The 16,818-nt window shown below is 38.5% G+C and overlaps 1 protein-coding gene across 17 annotated transcripts; it reads right to left on the minus strand.

The window, feature by feature from the left end:
- Nucleotides 1–3,534: 3,534 nt before the first annotated feature.
- Nucleotides 3,535–15,836, minus strand: LOC127358688 (zinc finger protein RFP-like). 17 transcript variants are annotated; one of them, XR_007882498.1, is made up of 4 exons: nt 15,668–15,776; nt 13,593–15,510; nt 9,705–9,795; nt 6,508–6,724 (listed from the first exon to the last, which is right to left on the minus strand). XR_007882498.1 is itself a non-coding variant. In XM_051391977.1 (3 exons), the coding sequence occupies exons 2-3, from the start codon at nt 8,730–8,732 to the stop codon at nt 4,122–4,124; spliced, it is 1,635 nt and encodes a 544-aa protein (XP_051247937.1). In that variant the 5' UTR covers nt 8,733–8,734; nt 15,668–15,836; the 3' UTR covers nt 3,535–4,121. The 17 variants fall into 17 exon arrangements, 16 of the variants coding, with proteins under 16 accessions (XP_051247937.1, XP_051247947.1, XP_051247936.1 ...); XM_051391977.1 differs by lacking the exons at nt 6,508–6,724; nt 9,705–9,795; nt 13,593–15,510 and adding exons at nt 3,535–4,135; nt 7,112–8,734 and having other exon boundaries at nt 15,668–15,836; XM_051391987.1 differs by lacking the exons at nt 6,508–6,724; nt 9,705–9,795 and adding an exon at nt 3,535–4,939 and having other exon boundaries at nt 14,695–15,510.
- Nucleotides 15,837–16,818: the final 982 nt, after the last annotated feature.

Consider the following 16,818-nt stretch of genomic DNA (forward strand, 5'->3'; position numbering starts at 1 on the left):
ACAATTACATATTGAAGTAGCCAATTACTGAGCATTTCCGGTGACACATTAAGATTTAAATTGAATGTAACGCAGTCACAGGTGAGCGGCTTCAACATAGGCAAACGTTAGCGGCGTAGAATTCAACAGCCAATCACAACTGAGGACTGGTGTTCTAGAATGATCCTGGACCATATAAAGAACCAATGAGCTTCTAAGACGCATTTTTTAATTCATGCCGTAGTGACATTGTTAGTTGAAGATGGAAGTTTGTCTTTCAAAGCCCTGTTATTACAGAAAACAACGTGTGGAAGGCTGCAGCAACTTGAAGAGCAAATTATTGACAATATGCAATAATATCAGTACAATTAAACAAATTACAAAGCAACACCTCCACAGAATAAGGATAAGAAAAACAAAATAATATACAATTACGTAATTATAATTAGGTTATTATATAACTTACAATTCCACAGACAAAGCAATTATATAGGTACTGTAGTTAAGCACAGGTTTGAAGTACATGCAGCCCACTTTGAGTATTTCCATTTTAGGCTACTTTATTCTACTAAAATATACCTCTTACTCCACTATTCATGTATCAGGTATAAATTGTCTGCATTGTTATAGATTACCCAGCAGTGTGATAAGTGCAACATTAAAGTACCACTTATATATATTAATACAACAATAATAATGATCCAATTCTATAATAATATTACACTGGCAAGAGGCCATTCTGCATAATGAGTACTTTTCCTTTTGATGAACAATTAAATGTGCGACTTTTATTTGGGATGCAGTATTTTTATGGTGTGTTATTGCCGCCTGTTTGTTTAAAAAATAGCTTTGGTGTGAGGCAATTTTCACATTAACGACCTTGATGACACTAATAAAAAAAAATAGAATTAATAAAAAGAATCGTACAGTCTTTGTAGAGTACTGAGAACTTGTTGAAACTGTATCATGACCCCCTCTGTGCTCCTCTGTATGAGCTGAAACTTGCAACATCCTCTCTTTCTTCATCCCAATCAGTGAGGTCACAGCAGGTGCTTTTCATTGGCCGCTGAAAGGCAAAACACCTACTGTGCCATCACTGATTGTGGTGTGCAACATGCTCCTTTTTGAATCCATAGAGAGAGCCGTGATTGGCCATCTTAACACGTTTTCCAGGAGTCTTCTTATATCCACTGCCCTCTCCTGGCGTTCTTTCAGGTTTTTCTTTCCATCCCTTCTCTTCCACTGTAAAGCAAATTCACTCATATCTGACAATCAACCTCATATAGGACCGACCTTTAAAATTACTCTATTTCCGTTTTCCGCCTTATTACACAGCTGACCCTCATCTGTCTGGTAATGAGATGTCTTCAGTGTGAGGCATGATGGATGATTTTCTAGGAATTTACTCGTCTAAGTGAGAATACAAAAAGGAAAATACTGCAATTTTAAGTTCACACAATTAAATACATTTATATCCCCACTACATACTGCTTTCCTCTTGGAAATGTCTACTTTAGGAGGTTTGATTTCCACGCCCTACAGTGTACTGTTGATGTCTCCATTGTTCCTCTTTCATTACTGACTTGCTCACTCAATTCATACTGTATCAAAGGATTTAGTAGTATCCGACTTTGAAAAAAATATTGCAAGACATTTGTCACTAAAGAAAAAAAGGCTTGTGTCCCATTAATGAAATCCAAGCACAATGAAACACACCAGGTTCTAGTCACAGTTATGGATGAGCTTCATCAGCGGTGCTTAAGAACATCGGCCCACGCATCACACTCGAAGATAATGTGTGCATCCACTCTATCACACACACACACACACACACACACACACACACACACACACAAACACACACATCGGTGTGGGGGCAGGAGCACATAGGCAGGAGTCAGGAGTGAAAGCAGTGGGCGGACGACTATTGATTGACTTGCAGGCCTCACAAAGCCGGCAACATGACAGAGACATAGCTGAGTGCCATCATACAGCTGGTACAGTGTTTGTGAAAAACACTGAACCAGCTCCTGGCTGCTCTTGTGCTGTCATATCTATAGTGGTGAAATGTGTACAGGCACTATATTGTTCTGTGTGTACATAACAGATGTGTTGCATTCAAGGCGTGTAAATGCCTTGTAAAAAAAATGGGACTGTATTTTTCTACTTTAATATTGTGACTGAGATTAGGTATAAATGACACATCCAGATATTAGTTTATTTAAACCTGCTTGTCAAATGCAAAAAAGCTCTTCATTTCAAGCCACTGTGAATTAAAAGAAAACAGCAGTGCTCATTTGTTCAGTGGTGTTTAAAGAAGAACAAACTCAGTTTGTTTGAGGTAAATACGTTATGATGAGAGGGGCAGTGTTGTCTTGAGGGCAGAAGTATGGATAAAGTTTCTCTGTGAAGTGGAAGCCGGTGAAAGAATACATATGTGATTTAGAATTCACATCATAGAACAAAACCACTCCCTCTTTATAGTCCACAAAGAAAGGGAACAACTGAACTGGCATACATTACCTTTCTTACCTGTAAACTTAAGTTTTTGATACCAAAAACTACACCTGGCGTGTCTCCTCATTGAGTTCCATTTCAGCATGTTGACCATGGTAAGGGCTCTTGCAATGCGGTGTGGTTAAACACCTCCTGGTCAAATTTAAAATATAACTAAATTCTGCGAACTCCTTCCCTTCCAGCAAATGTAAAAGATGCAGCAGAGAGAATGATGTAGGGGGCGGGGCCTTGTGGTTCCAGAGAGTGTGATGGAGGAGGCAACACTAGTCCGAGTGACAGACTGACTGCTGACTTTCAACTTCATTAACCAGAGTATTAGTATTTTAACAGTTAAAGATAGACTCACCAGTTTTATTCTTGCCAAATATCTCCAACAAATGTTAGCTCACAGATAATTTGTACGTGTCCTACAAATTATAGTCTTGATATATCGATTGATCTTGGAAGAGCTGTAAAGATGTAATGTATCCACAGGGAACTATTTTATCTCAATTCTCATCTTATTTTATAAGAAGATGAGAAAGGCTTGTCACAATAAGACTAGAAAGTTATGTTAGCAGCTCTGAGGCTATTTAGGCACAGTAGTTATTGAGGCTAAAAAGCTAAAATCAGATAAGATAAGATCAGATAAGATGTTCCTTTATTGATCCCCAGTGGGAGAAATTTGTTGACCCAACAGCACAGGGGAAATGTAGTGCAAAGAGTGCAGAAGTGTAAAAATACAATAAAGAATAATCAAATAAAAATATTATAAAGATATAATAGAAAATATAAAGGTTATAATGAATATATATACATTATATGCAGTATGCAGTAAGAAATATGGTGTGCATAAATATTCTAAACAGGTAAGAAATATGGTGTGTCAGTATGTTAACATGCTCACAATGGCATGTATTAATTCTTATCATGTTCACCATCTTGGTAACCATATGTTATAATTTTATGAGTTACACCCACTTAAGAGTTGTTCAAATGCTTTACAGCTATGAGTTTAATATTGCAACAGAGCTTCTAGGTAGAAATGACACAAGTAAATCTGTCAAGATTTGTAGTTTATTTAGACACCACTTGTCAAATGCACAGAAGCTCTTCATTCCAAACTATTGTGAATTACAAGAAATCCATCAAATAAAAACTTTATAGACACTGGTCTATTCTTCCCAGTACTGTCCCTTTCTGTAAATCTCCATCTGATAAATCATAGTCAGGGTAGTGGCTGTATGTACAGGCATGTTACACTAATATAACCTATTTGAACAATCAAAGTATGCATGAGAGAGCAACAGATTATCATAATAAAGTAACATTACATTATATCATGATAAATGACACAGAAAACCTCATCCATTGTAATACAACAGCATCTGACAATATTACACTGCAACATTAGTATCATCAGTTTATATTTACACACATATACATATACACTGTAGAGAAAGGCTCAGAAGGCACACTTCTTTTACATGTTCATCCATGGAGAGAAAATATTTTCAATATTAAAGAAGGAAGTTGAATTAACAATGTTACATTTGGAAGATGCTGTTAATGCTTTAAGCAGATTTGCAAAGTATATTAATAGAGACCTATGTTACGTTTTCTGAGACTTTTCAAGAAAAATAAACTCAGTGTGTTTGAGGTACAGGTGTTATGATGAGAGGGGCAGAGTTTTTTCCATTCTCATTGCCTTGAAGACCAAAGTATGGGTAAAGTTTCTCTGTGAAGTGGTAACCAGTGAAAGAAAACATATGTGATTTAGAATTCACATTATAGAAAGAAACCACTCCCCCTTCATAAGCCACAAAGATGCCCACCTTCTGAAGCTTTTTTTTCAGTGTTAATTTAACGCTCTTTGATTCAAATGCACCATATATACCGTCATCAAGCCCAATGACCCAGGCGCCATTTTTAACTGACAGAGGTAGTTTCTCCTTCCTATTAATTGACTCTCTGACCACTCCAACAATCCAGTCAGTCTTTCCTTTCACTTGCACCTCATAGTAAAACTTCCCTGTTGTGAATCCCTCCTTTGCCAAAACCTCTGTACATGTTTCAAATCTCTTTGGATTGTAGGGAACACTCTGTTTTGTGTCTCCACATATCACTTGTTTTCCATCCTCACTTATGACAAGTGAGCAAAATGCTGTGTCAGGGTCAAAAGTCAAGTCCACTGCATGCTCTCTCATTCTTTTCATTTTGATCTCAGGAAGCTCTTCCATTATTTCATTAACTCTCTGTTTCAGCAGAGTCACAGCCCCTCTGACGCCCTCAAAAGACAGATCACTCTGAACACTAATGTTGCTCCAGTCCTTGTCTAAAGGAGAGCACAGGGTTGGGAAGCTCTGGAGAAAATGATGGTGATCCTCAGACTGTGACAGCTGCTCCAGCTGGTTGCTTCTGCTTTCAAGCTCAGCGACCTCCATCTTCAGTTGTGTGAGAAAACCTTCAGCCTTTTGCTTTGTTGCTCTGTACCTCTCCTCAATCACCTCAACAAGCTCGGCCTGGCTTCTCTGAATGGAGCAGATCAAGTCAGTGAAGACCTGCACACTGGCTTCTTTCTCTTTCTCAGCTTCTTTCTGGCTGACGTCAACTGAGTTTTCAATTTCTGCTATCTTCTCAGACCGTGATTGGATCATCTTTTGGATATTTGCTACTGTCTCATCTTTTCTTGCCATCACTGCTTCATATTCTTCCTCGAGCGGGACAACATTGTGACCCTTGTGATCGGTTTTGAAACACATGACACATATACAGGCCTGGTCAGTCCTACAGTAAAGTTCTGTTATCTTGCTGTGTGTCTTGCACATCCTGTCATCAAGATTCTTCACAGGGTCTAATAATGTGTGGCTCTTGAGACCAGCAACTCTCCGATGTGGCTCAAGGTGCACTTCACAGAAAGACGCTAGGCACGTCAGGCAAGATTTGACGGCATTTACCTTTTTCTCAGAGCAGATATCACAAGGAACGTCTGCTGTTTCAGGAAGTTGTGTGCCTGGAGGTGAGGCTTTGGCTTGAACTAATGTTTTATAGTCAGCAGCTAACTCAGACATAACAGTATTAACTAGGAGTTCAGGTCTTGGAGAAAATACCCTTTTGCATAATGGACACTGGCACATGTCACTGCTGTCCCAATACTTATGGATACATGCACTGCAGAAGTTGTGTCCACATGGTGTTGTAACTGGATCAGTGAACACATCCAGACAGACAGAACACAAGAACTTCTCCTCTGACAGCAGACTGCTTGCAGTTGCCATATCTGAAAATTAATGAGTAAAAAAAATTACAATTCATCCATTTCAGTTCAGTGGGCTGAATATGTTAAAACAGTCACTTTTTGCTCTATTGTATGCACTACAGGAAACACATAAAGTAAAAGGAACAATTGAACTATAGTATCTTTCTCAATCTTACCTGTAAAGTAGCAACTTTTACCAACAACTGCGCAAAAAACCTCAAAGCAAAGCACACTTTGGGTGTCTCCTCATTCAGTTTCGTTTCAGCATGTTGAGGCTGATAAAGGCTCCTCCCCTGCTCCGTAGTCACTTCCTGGTCAAATTTAACTCTTTCGACTCCATTAACAAGAGAATAGTCATTTATAAAGTCAAAGATACACACACCAGTTTAGCTTGCCTTACACATGTGTTTTTTATATATCCTACATATATCTTTTTAATATTGATATAATTTTTAAAGTGATGTAAAGACGTAGGCCTAATTTATCCACAACACATCATCTCAACATTTATTTCATGAGAAGGGGATCATTTGTCACAACACTAAAGTAAATGCAAACAGCTACGTATAAGCACAGGGGTGATTTAAACTGAATGCTAACATGCTCACAATGGCATGGATGTTTAACAGGTATTAATGTTTATCATGTTCACCATCTTGGTAACCATATGTTACATTTGTATGAGTTACACCCACTTAAGAGTTGTTGAAATGCTTTACAGCTATGAGTTTAATATTGCAACAGAGCTTCTAGGTAGAAATGACACAAGTAAATCCGTCATGATTTGTAGTTTATTTAGACACCACTTGTCAAATGCACAAAAGCTCTTAATTTCAAGATACTGTGAATTACAAGAAATCAATGAAATAAAACTTTATACACACTGGTCTATTCTTCCCAGTACTGTCCCTTTCTGTAAATCTCCATCTGATAAATCATAGTCAGGGTAGTGGCTGTATGTACAGGCATGTTACACTTTACTAATATAACCTATTTGAACAATCAAAGTATGCATGAGAGAGCAACAGAATATCATAACAAAGTAACATTACATTATATCATGATAAATGACACAGAAAACCTCATCCATTGTAATACAACAGCATCTGACAATATTACACTGCAACATTAGTACCATCAGTTTACATTTACACACATATACATATACACTGTAGAGAAAGGCTCAGAAGGCACACTTCTTTTACATGTTCATGTATGGAGAGAAATATTTTCAATATTAAAGAAGGAAGTTGAATTAACAATATTACATTTGGAAGATGCTGTTAATGCTTTAAGCAGATTTGGAAAGTATATTCATAGAGACCTCTGTTAAGTTTTCTGTGACCTTTCATAAAAAATAAACTCAGTGTGTTTGAGGTACAGGTGTTATGATGAGAGGGGCAGAGTTTTTTCCATTCTCATTGACTTGAAGACAGAAGTATGGGTAAAGTTTCTCTGTGAAGTGGCAGCCGGTGAAAGAATAGATATGTGATTTAGAATTCACATCATAGAAAGAAACCACTCCGTCTTCATAGGCTAGAAAGATTCCCACCTTCTGAAGCTTTTTTTTCAGTGTGATTTCAACTCTCGGTGATGCACATGCATATATATATATACCCTCATTAAGCTCAATGGTCCAGTAACCGTTTTCAACTGCCAGAGGTATGTTCGTCTTTCTATCAATTGACTCTCTGACCACTCCAATAACCCATGCAGTCTTTCCTTTCACTTGCACCTCATAGTAAAACTTCCCTGTTGTGAATCCCTCCTTTGCCAAAACCTCTGGACATGTGTCAAATCTCTTTGGATTGTAGGGAACAGTCTGTTCTGTGTCTCCATCTATCACTTGTTTTCCATCCTCACTTATGACAAGTGAGCAATATGCTGTGTCAGGGTCAAAAGTCAAGTCCACTGCATGCTCTCTCATTCTTTTCATTTTGATCTCAGGAAGCTTTTGCATTATTTCATTAACTCTCTGTTTCAGCAGAGTCACAGCCCCTCTGACGCCCTCAAAAGACAGATCACTCTGAACACTAATGTTGCTCCAGTCCTTGTCTAAAGGAGAGCACAGGGTTGGGAAGCTCTGGAGAAAATGATGGTGATCCTCAGACTGTGACAGCTGCTCCAGCTGGTTGCTTCTGCTTTCAAGCTCAGCGACCTCCATCTTCAATTGTGTGAGAAAACCTTCAGCCTTTTGCTTTGTTGCTCTGTACCTCTCCTCAATCACCTCAACAAGCTCGGCCTGGCTTCTCTGAATGGAGCGGATCAAGTCAGTGAAGACCTGCACACTGGCTTCTTTCTCTTTCTCAGCTTCTTTCTGGCTGACGTCAACTGAGTTTTCAATTTCTGCTATCTTCTCAGACCGTGATTGGATCATCCTTTGGATATTTGCTACTGTCTCATCTTTTCTTGCCATCACTGCTTCATATTCTTCCTCGAGCGGGACAACATTGTGACCCTTGTGATCGGTTTTGATACACATGACACAAATACAGGCCTGGTCAGTCCTACAGTAAAGTTCTGTTATCTTGCTGTGTGTCTTGCACATCCTGTCATCAAGATTCTTCACAGGGTCTAATAATGTGTGGCTCTTGAGACCAGCAACTCTCCGATGTGGCTCAAGGTGAACTTCACAGAAAGACGCTAGGCACATCAGGCAAGATTTAATGGCATTTACCTTTTTCTCAGAGCAGATATCACAAGGAACGTCTGCTGTTTCAGGAAGTTGTGTGCCTGGAGGTGAGGCTTTGGCTTGAACTAATGTCTTATAGTCAGCAGCTAACTCAGATATAAAAGTGTTGACTTGGAGTTCAGGTCTTGAAGAAAATACCCTTTTACATAATGGACACTGGCACATGTCACTGCTGTCCCAATACTTATGGATACATGCACTGCAGAAGTTGTGTCCACATGGTGTTGAGACTGGATCAGTGAACACATCCAGACAGACAGAACACAAGAACTTCTCCTCTGACAGCAGACTGCTTGCAGTTGCCATATCTGAAAATTAATGAGTAAAAAAGAATTACAATTTGTCTAGTTCAACTCAGTGGGCTGAATATGTTAAAACAGTAGCTTTTTGCTCTATTGTATGCACTACAGGAAACACATAAAGTAAAAGGAACAATTGAACTATAGTATCTTTCTCAATCTTACCTGTAAAGTAGCAACTTTTACCAACAACTGCGCAAAAAACCTCAAAGCAAAGCACACTTTGGGTGTCTCCTCATTCAGTTTCGTTTCAGCATGTTGAGGCTGATAAAGGCTCCTCCCCTGCTCCGTAGTCACTTCCTGGTCAAATTTAACTCTTTCGACTCCATTAACAAGAGAATAGTCATTTATAAAGTCAAAGATACACACACCAGTTTAGCTTGCCTTACACATGTGTTTTTTATATATCCTACATATATCCTTTTTAATATTGATATAATTTTTAAAGTGATGTAAAGACGTAGGCCTAATTTATCCACAACACATCATCTCAACATTTATTTCATGAGAAGGGGATCATTTGTCACAACACTAAAGTAAATGCAAACAGCTACGTATAAGCACAGGGGTGATTTAAACTGAATGCTAACATGCTCACAATGGCATGGATGTTTAACAGGTATTAATGTTTATCATGTTCATCATCTTGGTAACCATATGTTACATTTGTATGAGTTACACCCACTTAAGAGTTGTTGAAATGCTTTACAGCTATGAGTTTAATATTGCAACAGAGCTTCTAGGTAGAAATGACACAAGTAAATCTGTCAAGATTTGTAGTTTATTTAGACACCACTTGTCAAATGCACAAAAGCTCTTCATTTCAAGCTACTGTGAATTACAAGAAATCCATCAAATAAAAACTTTATACACACTGGTCTATTCTTCCCAGTACTGTCCCTTTCTGTAAATCTCCATCTGAAATCATAGTCAGGGTAGTGGCTGTATGTACAGGCATGTTACACTTTACTAATATAACCTATTTGAACAATCAAAGTATGCATGAGAGAGCAACAGAATATCATAATAAAGTAACATTACATTATATCATGATAAATGACACAGAAAACCTCATCCATTGTAATACAACAGCATCTGACAATATTACACTGCAACATTAGTACCATCAGTTTACATTTACACATATACATATTGTCAGGGACCGAGCTGGCAGGCATGAGGAGTCAAAGGTAAATTTTCACAAAAAATCCTTTTATTCACAAAAAAAGTGTGAAAATAATCAATTTACAAAATATACAAAATGTTCTGGGCCCATAAAAGAGGTCAACTAAACAGAACTTAACTCAGGCTACATTAACTGAACGAACACACCACACCAACCCAACTAAACTGAGACATTGGGGGAACTTAAATAGTGGCTGATCAGGCCACTCTGACACACAGGGGGAATAGACTAAAACATAACATTTAAACAAACCATAATACCCTCCAATAATATCCAGATAATGCAGCCAATTATTAACTAAGGGAAATACTGAAATACTAAACATCAAAAAGCATAATAATCAGAAATAACTAAACTCAAACAAAGAGAAATCACTTCCTCTCCCCATGATTCCAGCCAACATGGTGTAGCCCAATTATCGGCCCAACCCCTTTTAAGTGTCTCTGAATCTGCCGGCACTTCCTTTGTCAGCCATGCAACATCGTCAGCAGCAGCACCCAGGAACTGGTAACTCAAAGAAAAATGAATTAATGCAATGAAAAATAACCTGAATGAATCTAATACAGAAAATTGACAACAAAAGTTAACTAATTGTGTGCACCCAAAAAGATAACTACTGTCAAAACCGGATAATAAAACTATGTATTATGAATCCAAAATCTGTGTCCAGTTATTTATTGTCAATCGTGTCTAATGTTCTAAGCCTAAATATAATCAAACAAAGAAAGAGTTACCACCATGCGCTTTGTGCCTCAATGTGTGGCTGCTAGGGCGGCCATCACACATATACACTGTAGAGAAAGGCTCAGAAGGCACACTTCTTTTACATGTTCATGCATGGAGAGAAAATATTTTCAATATTAAAGAAGGAAGTTGAATTAACAATGTTACATTTGGAAGATGCTGTTAATGCTTTAAGCAGATTTGCAAAGTATATTAATAGAGACCTATGTTACGTTTTCTGTGACCTTTCAAGAAAAATAAACTCAGTGTGTTTGAGGTACAGGTGTTATGATGAGAGGGGCAGAGTTTTTTCCATTCTCATTGACTTGAAGACAGAAGTATGGGTAAAGTTTCTCTGTGAAGTGGCAGCCAGTGAAAGAATAGATATGTGATTTAGAATTCACATCATAGAAAGAAACCACTCCCCCTTCATAAGCCACAAAGATGCCCACCTTCTGAAGCTTTTTTTTCAGTGTTAATTTAACGCTCTTTGATTCAAATGCACCATATATACCGTCATCAAGCCCAATGACCCAGGCGCCATTTTTAACTGACAGAGGTAGTTTCTCCTTCCTATTAATTGACTCTCTGACCACTCCAACAATCCAGTCAGTCTTTCCTTTCACTTGCACCTCATAGTAAAACTTCCCTGTTGTCAATCCCTCCTTTGCCAAAACCTCTGCATACATTTCAAATCTCTTTGGATTGTAGGGAACACTCTGTTCTGTGTCTCCACATATCACTTGTTTTCCATCCTCACTTATGACAAGAGAGCAATATGCTGTGTCAGGGTCAAAAGTCAAGTCCACTGCATGCTCTCTCATTCTTTTCATTTTGATCTCAGGAAGCTCTTCCATTATTTCATTAACTCTCTGTTTCAGCAGATTCACAGCCGCTCTGACGCCCTCAAAAGACAGATCACTCTGAACACTAATGTTGCTCCAGTCCTTGTCTAAAGGAGAGCACAGGGTTGGGAAGCTCTGGAGAAAATGATGGTGATCCTCAGACTGTGACAGCTGCTCCAGCTGGTTGCTTCTGCTTTCAAGCTCAGCGACCTCCATCTTCAGTTGTGTGAGAAAACCTTCAGCCTTTTGCTTTGTTGCTCTGTACCTCTCCTCAATCACCTCAACAAGCTCGGCCTGGCTTCTCTGAATGGAGCGGATCAAGTCAGTGAAGACCTGCACACTGGCTTCTTTCTCTTTCTCAGCTTCTTTCTGGCTGACGTCAACTGAGTTTTCAATTTCTGCTATCTTCTCAGACCGTGATTGGATCATCTTTTGGATATTTGCTACTGTCTCATCTTTTCTTGCCATCACTGCTTCATATTCTTCCTCGAGCGGGACAACATTGTGACCCTTGTGATCGGTTTTGAAACACATGACACAAATACAGGCCTGGTCAGTCCTACAGTAAAGTTCTGTTATCTTGCTGTGTGTCTTGCACATCCTGTCATCAAGATTCTTCACAGGGTCTAATAATGTGTGGCTCTTGAGACCAGCAACTCTCCGATGTGGCTCAAGGTGCACTTCACAGAAAGACGCTAGGCACGTCAGGCAAGATTTGACGGCATTTACCTTTTTCTCAGAGCAGATATCACAAGGAACGTCTGCTGTTTCAGGAAGTTGTGTGCCTGGAGGTGAGGCTTTGGCTTGAACTAATGTTTTATAGTCAGCAGCTAACTCAGACATAACAGTATTAACTAGGAGTTCAGGTCTTGGAGAAAATACCCTTTTGCATAATGGACACTGGCACATGTCACTGCTGTCCCAATACTTATGGATACATGCACTGCAGAAGTTGTGTCCACATGGTGTTGTAACTGGATCAGTGAACACATCCAGACAGACAGAACACAAGAACTTCTCCTCTGACAGCAGACTGCTTGCAGTTGCCATATCTGAAAATTAATGAGTAAAAAAAATTACAATTCATCCATTTCAGTTCAGTGGGCTGAATATGTTAAAACAGTCACTTTTTGCTCTATTGTATGCACTACAGGAAACACATAAAGTAAAAGGAACAATTGAACTATAGTATCTTTCTCAATCTTACCTGTAAAGTAGCAACTTTTACCAACAACTGCGCAAAAAACCTCAAAGCAAAGCACACTTTGGGTGTCTCCTCATTCAGTTTCGTTTCAGCATGTTGAGGCTGATAAAGGCTCCTCCCCTGCTCCGTAGTCACTTCCTGGTCAAATTTAACTCTTTCGACTCCATTAACAAGAGAATAGTCATTTATAAAGTCAAAGATACACACACCAGTTTAGCTTGCCTTACACATGTGTTTTTTATATATCCTACATATATCTTTTTTAATATTGATATAATTTTTAAAGTGATGTAAAGACGTAGGCCTAATTTATCCACAACACATCATCTCAACATTTATTTCATGAGAAGGGGATCATTTGTCACAACACTAAAGTAAATGCAAACAGCTACGTATAAGCACAGGGGTGATTTAAACTGAATGCTAACATGCTCACAATGGCATGGATGTTTAACAGGTATTAATGTTTATCATGTTCACCATCTTGGTAACCATATGTTACATTTGTATGAGTTACACCCACTTAAGAGTTGTTGAAATGCTTTACAGCTATGAGTTTAATATTGCAACAGAGCTTCTAGGTAGAAATGACACAAGTAAATCCGTCATGATTTGTAGTTTATTTAGACACCACTTGTCAAATGCACAAAAGCTCTTAATTTCAAGATACTGTGAATTACAAGAAATCAATGAAATAAAACTTTATACACACTGGTCTATTCTTCCCAGTACTGTCCCTTTCTGTAAATCTCCATCTGATAAATCATAGTCAGGGTAGTGGCTGTATGTACAGGCATGTTACACTTTACTAATATAACCTATTTGAACAATCAAAGTATGCATGAGAGAGCAACAGAATATCATAACAAAGTAACATTACATTATATCATGATAAATGACACAGAAAACCTCATCCATTGTAATACAACAGCATCTGACAATATTACACTGCAACATTAGTACCATCAGTTTACATTTACACACATATACATATACACTGTAGAGAAAGGCTCAGAAGGCACACTTCTTTTACATGTTCATGTATGGAGAGAAATATTTTCAATATTAAAGAAGGAAGTTGAATTAACAATATTACATTTGGAAGATGCTGTTAATGCTTTAAGCAGATTTGGAAAGTATATTCATAGAGACCTCTGTTAAGTTTTCTGTGACCTTTCATAAAAATAAACTCAGTGTGTTTGAGGTACAGGTGTTATGATGAGAGGGGCAGAGTTTTTTCCATTCTCATTGACTTGAAGACAGAAGTATGGGTAAAGTTTCTCTGTGAAGTGGCAGCCGGTGAAAGAATAGATATGTGATTTAGAATTCACATCATAGAAAGAAACCACTCCGTCTTCATAGGCTAGAAAGATTCCCACCTTCTGAAGCTTTTTTTTCAGTGTGATTTCAACTCTCGGTGATGCACATGCATATATATATATACCCTCATTAAGCTCAATGGTCCAGTAACCGTTTTCAACTGCCAGAGGTATGTTCGTCTTTCTATCAATTGACTCTCTGACCACTCCAATAACCCATGCAGTCTTTCCTTTCACTTGCACCTCATAGTAAAACTTCCCTGTTGTGAATCCCTCCTTTGCCAAAACCTCTGGACATGTGTCAAATCTCTTTGGATTGTAGGGAACACTCTGTTTTGTATCTCCATCTATCACTTGTTTTCCATCCTCACTTATGACAAGTGAGCAATATGCTGTGTCAGGGTCAAGAGTCAAGTCCACTGCATGATCTCTCATTCTTTTCATTTTGATCTCAGGAAGCTTTTGCATTATTTCATTAACTCTCTGTTTCAGCAGAGTCACAGCCCCTCTGACGCCCTCAAAAGACAGATCACTCTGAACACTAATGTTGCTCCAGTCCTTGTCTAAAGGAGAGCACAGGGTTGGGAAGCTCTGGAGAAAATGATGGTGATCCTCAGACTGTGACAGCTGCTCCAGCTGGTTGCTTCTGCTTTCAAGCTCAGCGACCTCCATCTTCAATTGTGTGAGAAAACCTTCAGCCTTTTGCTTTGTTGCTCTGTACCTCTCCTCAATCACCTCAACAAGCTCGGCCTGGCTTCTCTGAATGGAGCGGATCAAGTCAGTGAAGACCTGCACACTGGCTTCTTTCTCTTTCTCAGCTTCTTTCTGGCTGACGTCAACTGAGTTTTCAATTTCTGCTATCTTCTCAGACCGTGATTGGATCATCCTTTGGATATTTGCTACTGTCTCATCTTTTCTTGCCATCACTGCTTCATATTCTTCCTCGAGCGGGACAACATTATGACCCTTGTGATCGGTTTTGATACACATGACACAAATACAGGCCTGGTCAGTCCTACAGTAAAGTTCTGTTATCTTGCTGTGTGTCTTGCACATCCTGTCATCAAGATTCTTCACAGGGTCTAATAATGTGTGGCTCTTGAGACCAGCAACTCTCCGATGTGGCTCAAGGTGAACTTCACAGAAAGACGCTAGGCACATCAGGCAAGATTTAACGGCATTTACCTTTTTCTCAGAGCAGATATCACAAGGAACGTCTGCTGTTTCAGGAAGTTGTGTGCCTGGAGGTGAGGCTTTGGCTTGAACTAATGTCTTATAGTCAGCAGCTAACTCAGATATAAAAGTGTTGACTTGGAGTTCAGGTCTTGAAGAAAATTCCCTTTTGCATAATGGACACTGGCACATGTCACTGCTGTCCCAATACTTATGGATACATGCACTGCAGAAGTTGTGTCCACATGGCGTTGTAACTGGATCAGTGAACACATCCAGACAGACAGAACACAAGAACTTCTCCTCTGACAGCAGACTGCTTGCAGTTGCCATATCTGAAAATTAATGAGTAAAAAAAATATTACAATTTGTCTAGTTCAACTCAGTGGGCTGAATATGTTAAAACAGTAGCTTTTTGCTCTATTGTATGCACTACAGGAAACACATAAAGTAAAAGGAACAATTGAACTATAGTATCTTTCTCAATCTTACCTGTAAAGTAGCAACCTTTACCAACAACTGCGCAAAAAACCTCAAAGCAAAGCACACTTTGGGTGTCTCCTCATTCAGTTTCGTTTCAGCATGTTGAGGCTGATAAAGGCTCCTCCCCTGCTCCGTAGTCACTTCCTGGTCAAATTTAACTCTTTCGACTCCATTAACAAGAGAATAGTCATTTATAAAGTCAAAGATACACACACCAGTTTAGCTTGCCTTACACATGTGTTTTTATATATCCTACATATATCCTTTTTAATATTGATATAATTTTTAAAGTGATGTAAAGACGTAGGCCTAATTTATCCACAACACATCATCTCAACATTTATTTCATGAGAAGGGGATCATTTGTCACAACACTAAAGTAAATGCAAACAGCTACGTATAAGCACAGGGGTGATTTAAACTGAATGCTAACATGCTCACAATGGCATGGATGTTTAACAGGTATTAATGTTTATCATGTTCATCATCTTGGTAACCATATGTTACATTTGTATGAGTTACACCCACTTAAGAGTTGTTGAAATGCTTTACAGCTATGAGTTTAATATTGCAACAGAGCTTCTAGGTAGAAATGACACAAGTAAATCTGTTAAGATTTGTAGTTTATTTAGACACCACTTGTCAAATGCACAAAAGCTCTTCATTTCAAGCTACTGTGAATTACAAGAAATCAATCAAATAAAACTTTATACACACTGGTCTATTCTTCCCAGTACTGTCCCTTTCTGTAAATCTCCATCTGATAAATCATAGTCAGGGTAGTGGCTGTATGTACAGGCATGTTACACTTTACTAATATAACCTATTTGAACAATCAAAGTATGCATGAGAGAGCAACAGAATATCATAATAAAGTAACATTACATTATATCATGATAAATGACACAGAAAACCTCATCCATTGTAATACAACAGCATCTGACAATATTACACTGCAACATTAGTACCATCAGTTTACATTTACACATATACATATACACTGTAGAGAAAGGCTCAGAAGGCACACTTCTTTTACATGTTCATGCATGGAGAGAAAATATTTTCAATATTAAAGAAGGAAGTTGAATTAACAATGTTACATTTGGAAGATGCTGTTAATGCTTTAAGCAGATTTGCTTAATAGTATATTCATAGAGACC

Source organism: Dicentrarchus labrax, unplaced genomic scaffold (assembly GCF_905237075.1).
Source record: "Dicentrarchus labrax unplaced genomic scaffold, dlabrax2021, whole genome shotgun sequence".
NCBI lineage: Eukaryota > Metazoa > Chordata > Actinopteri > Moronidae > Dicentrarchus > Dicentrarchus labrax.

What these genes read in the sequence shown, in the direction of transcription:
- LOC127358688 (XM_051391977.1), bottom strand. Translation starts at nt 8,732, where the DNA reads ATGGCAACTGCAAGCAGTCTGCTGTCAGAGGAGAAGTTCTTGTGTTCT.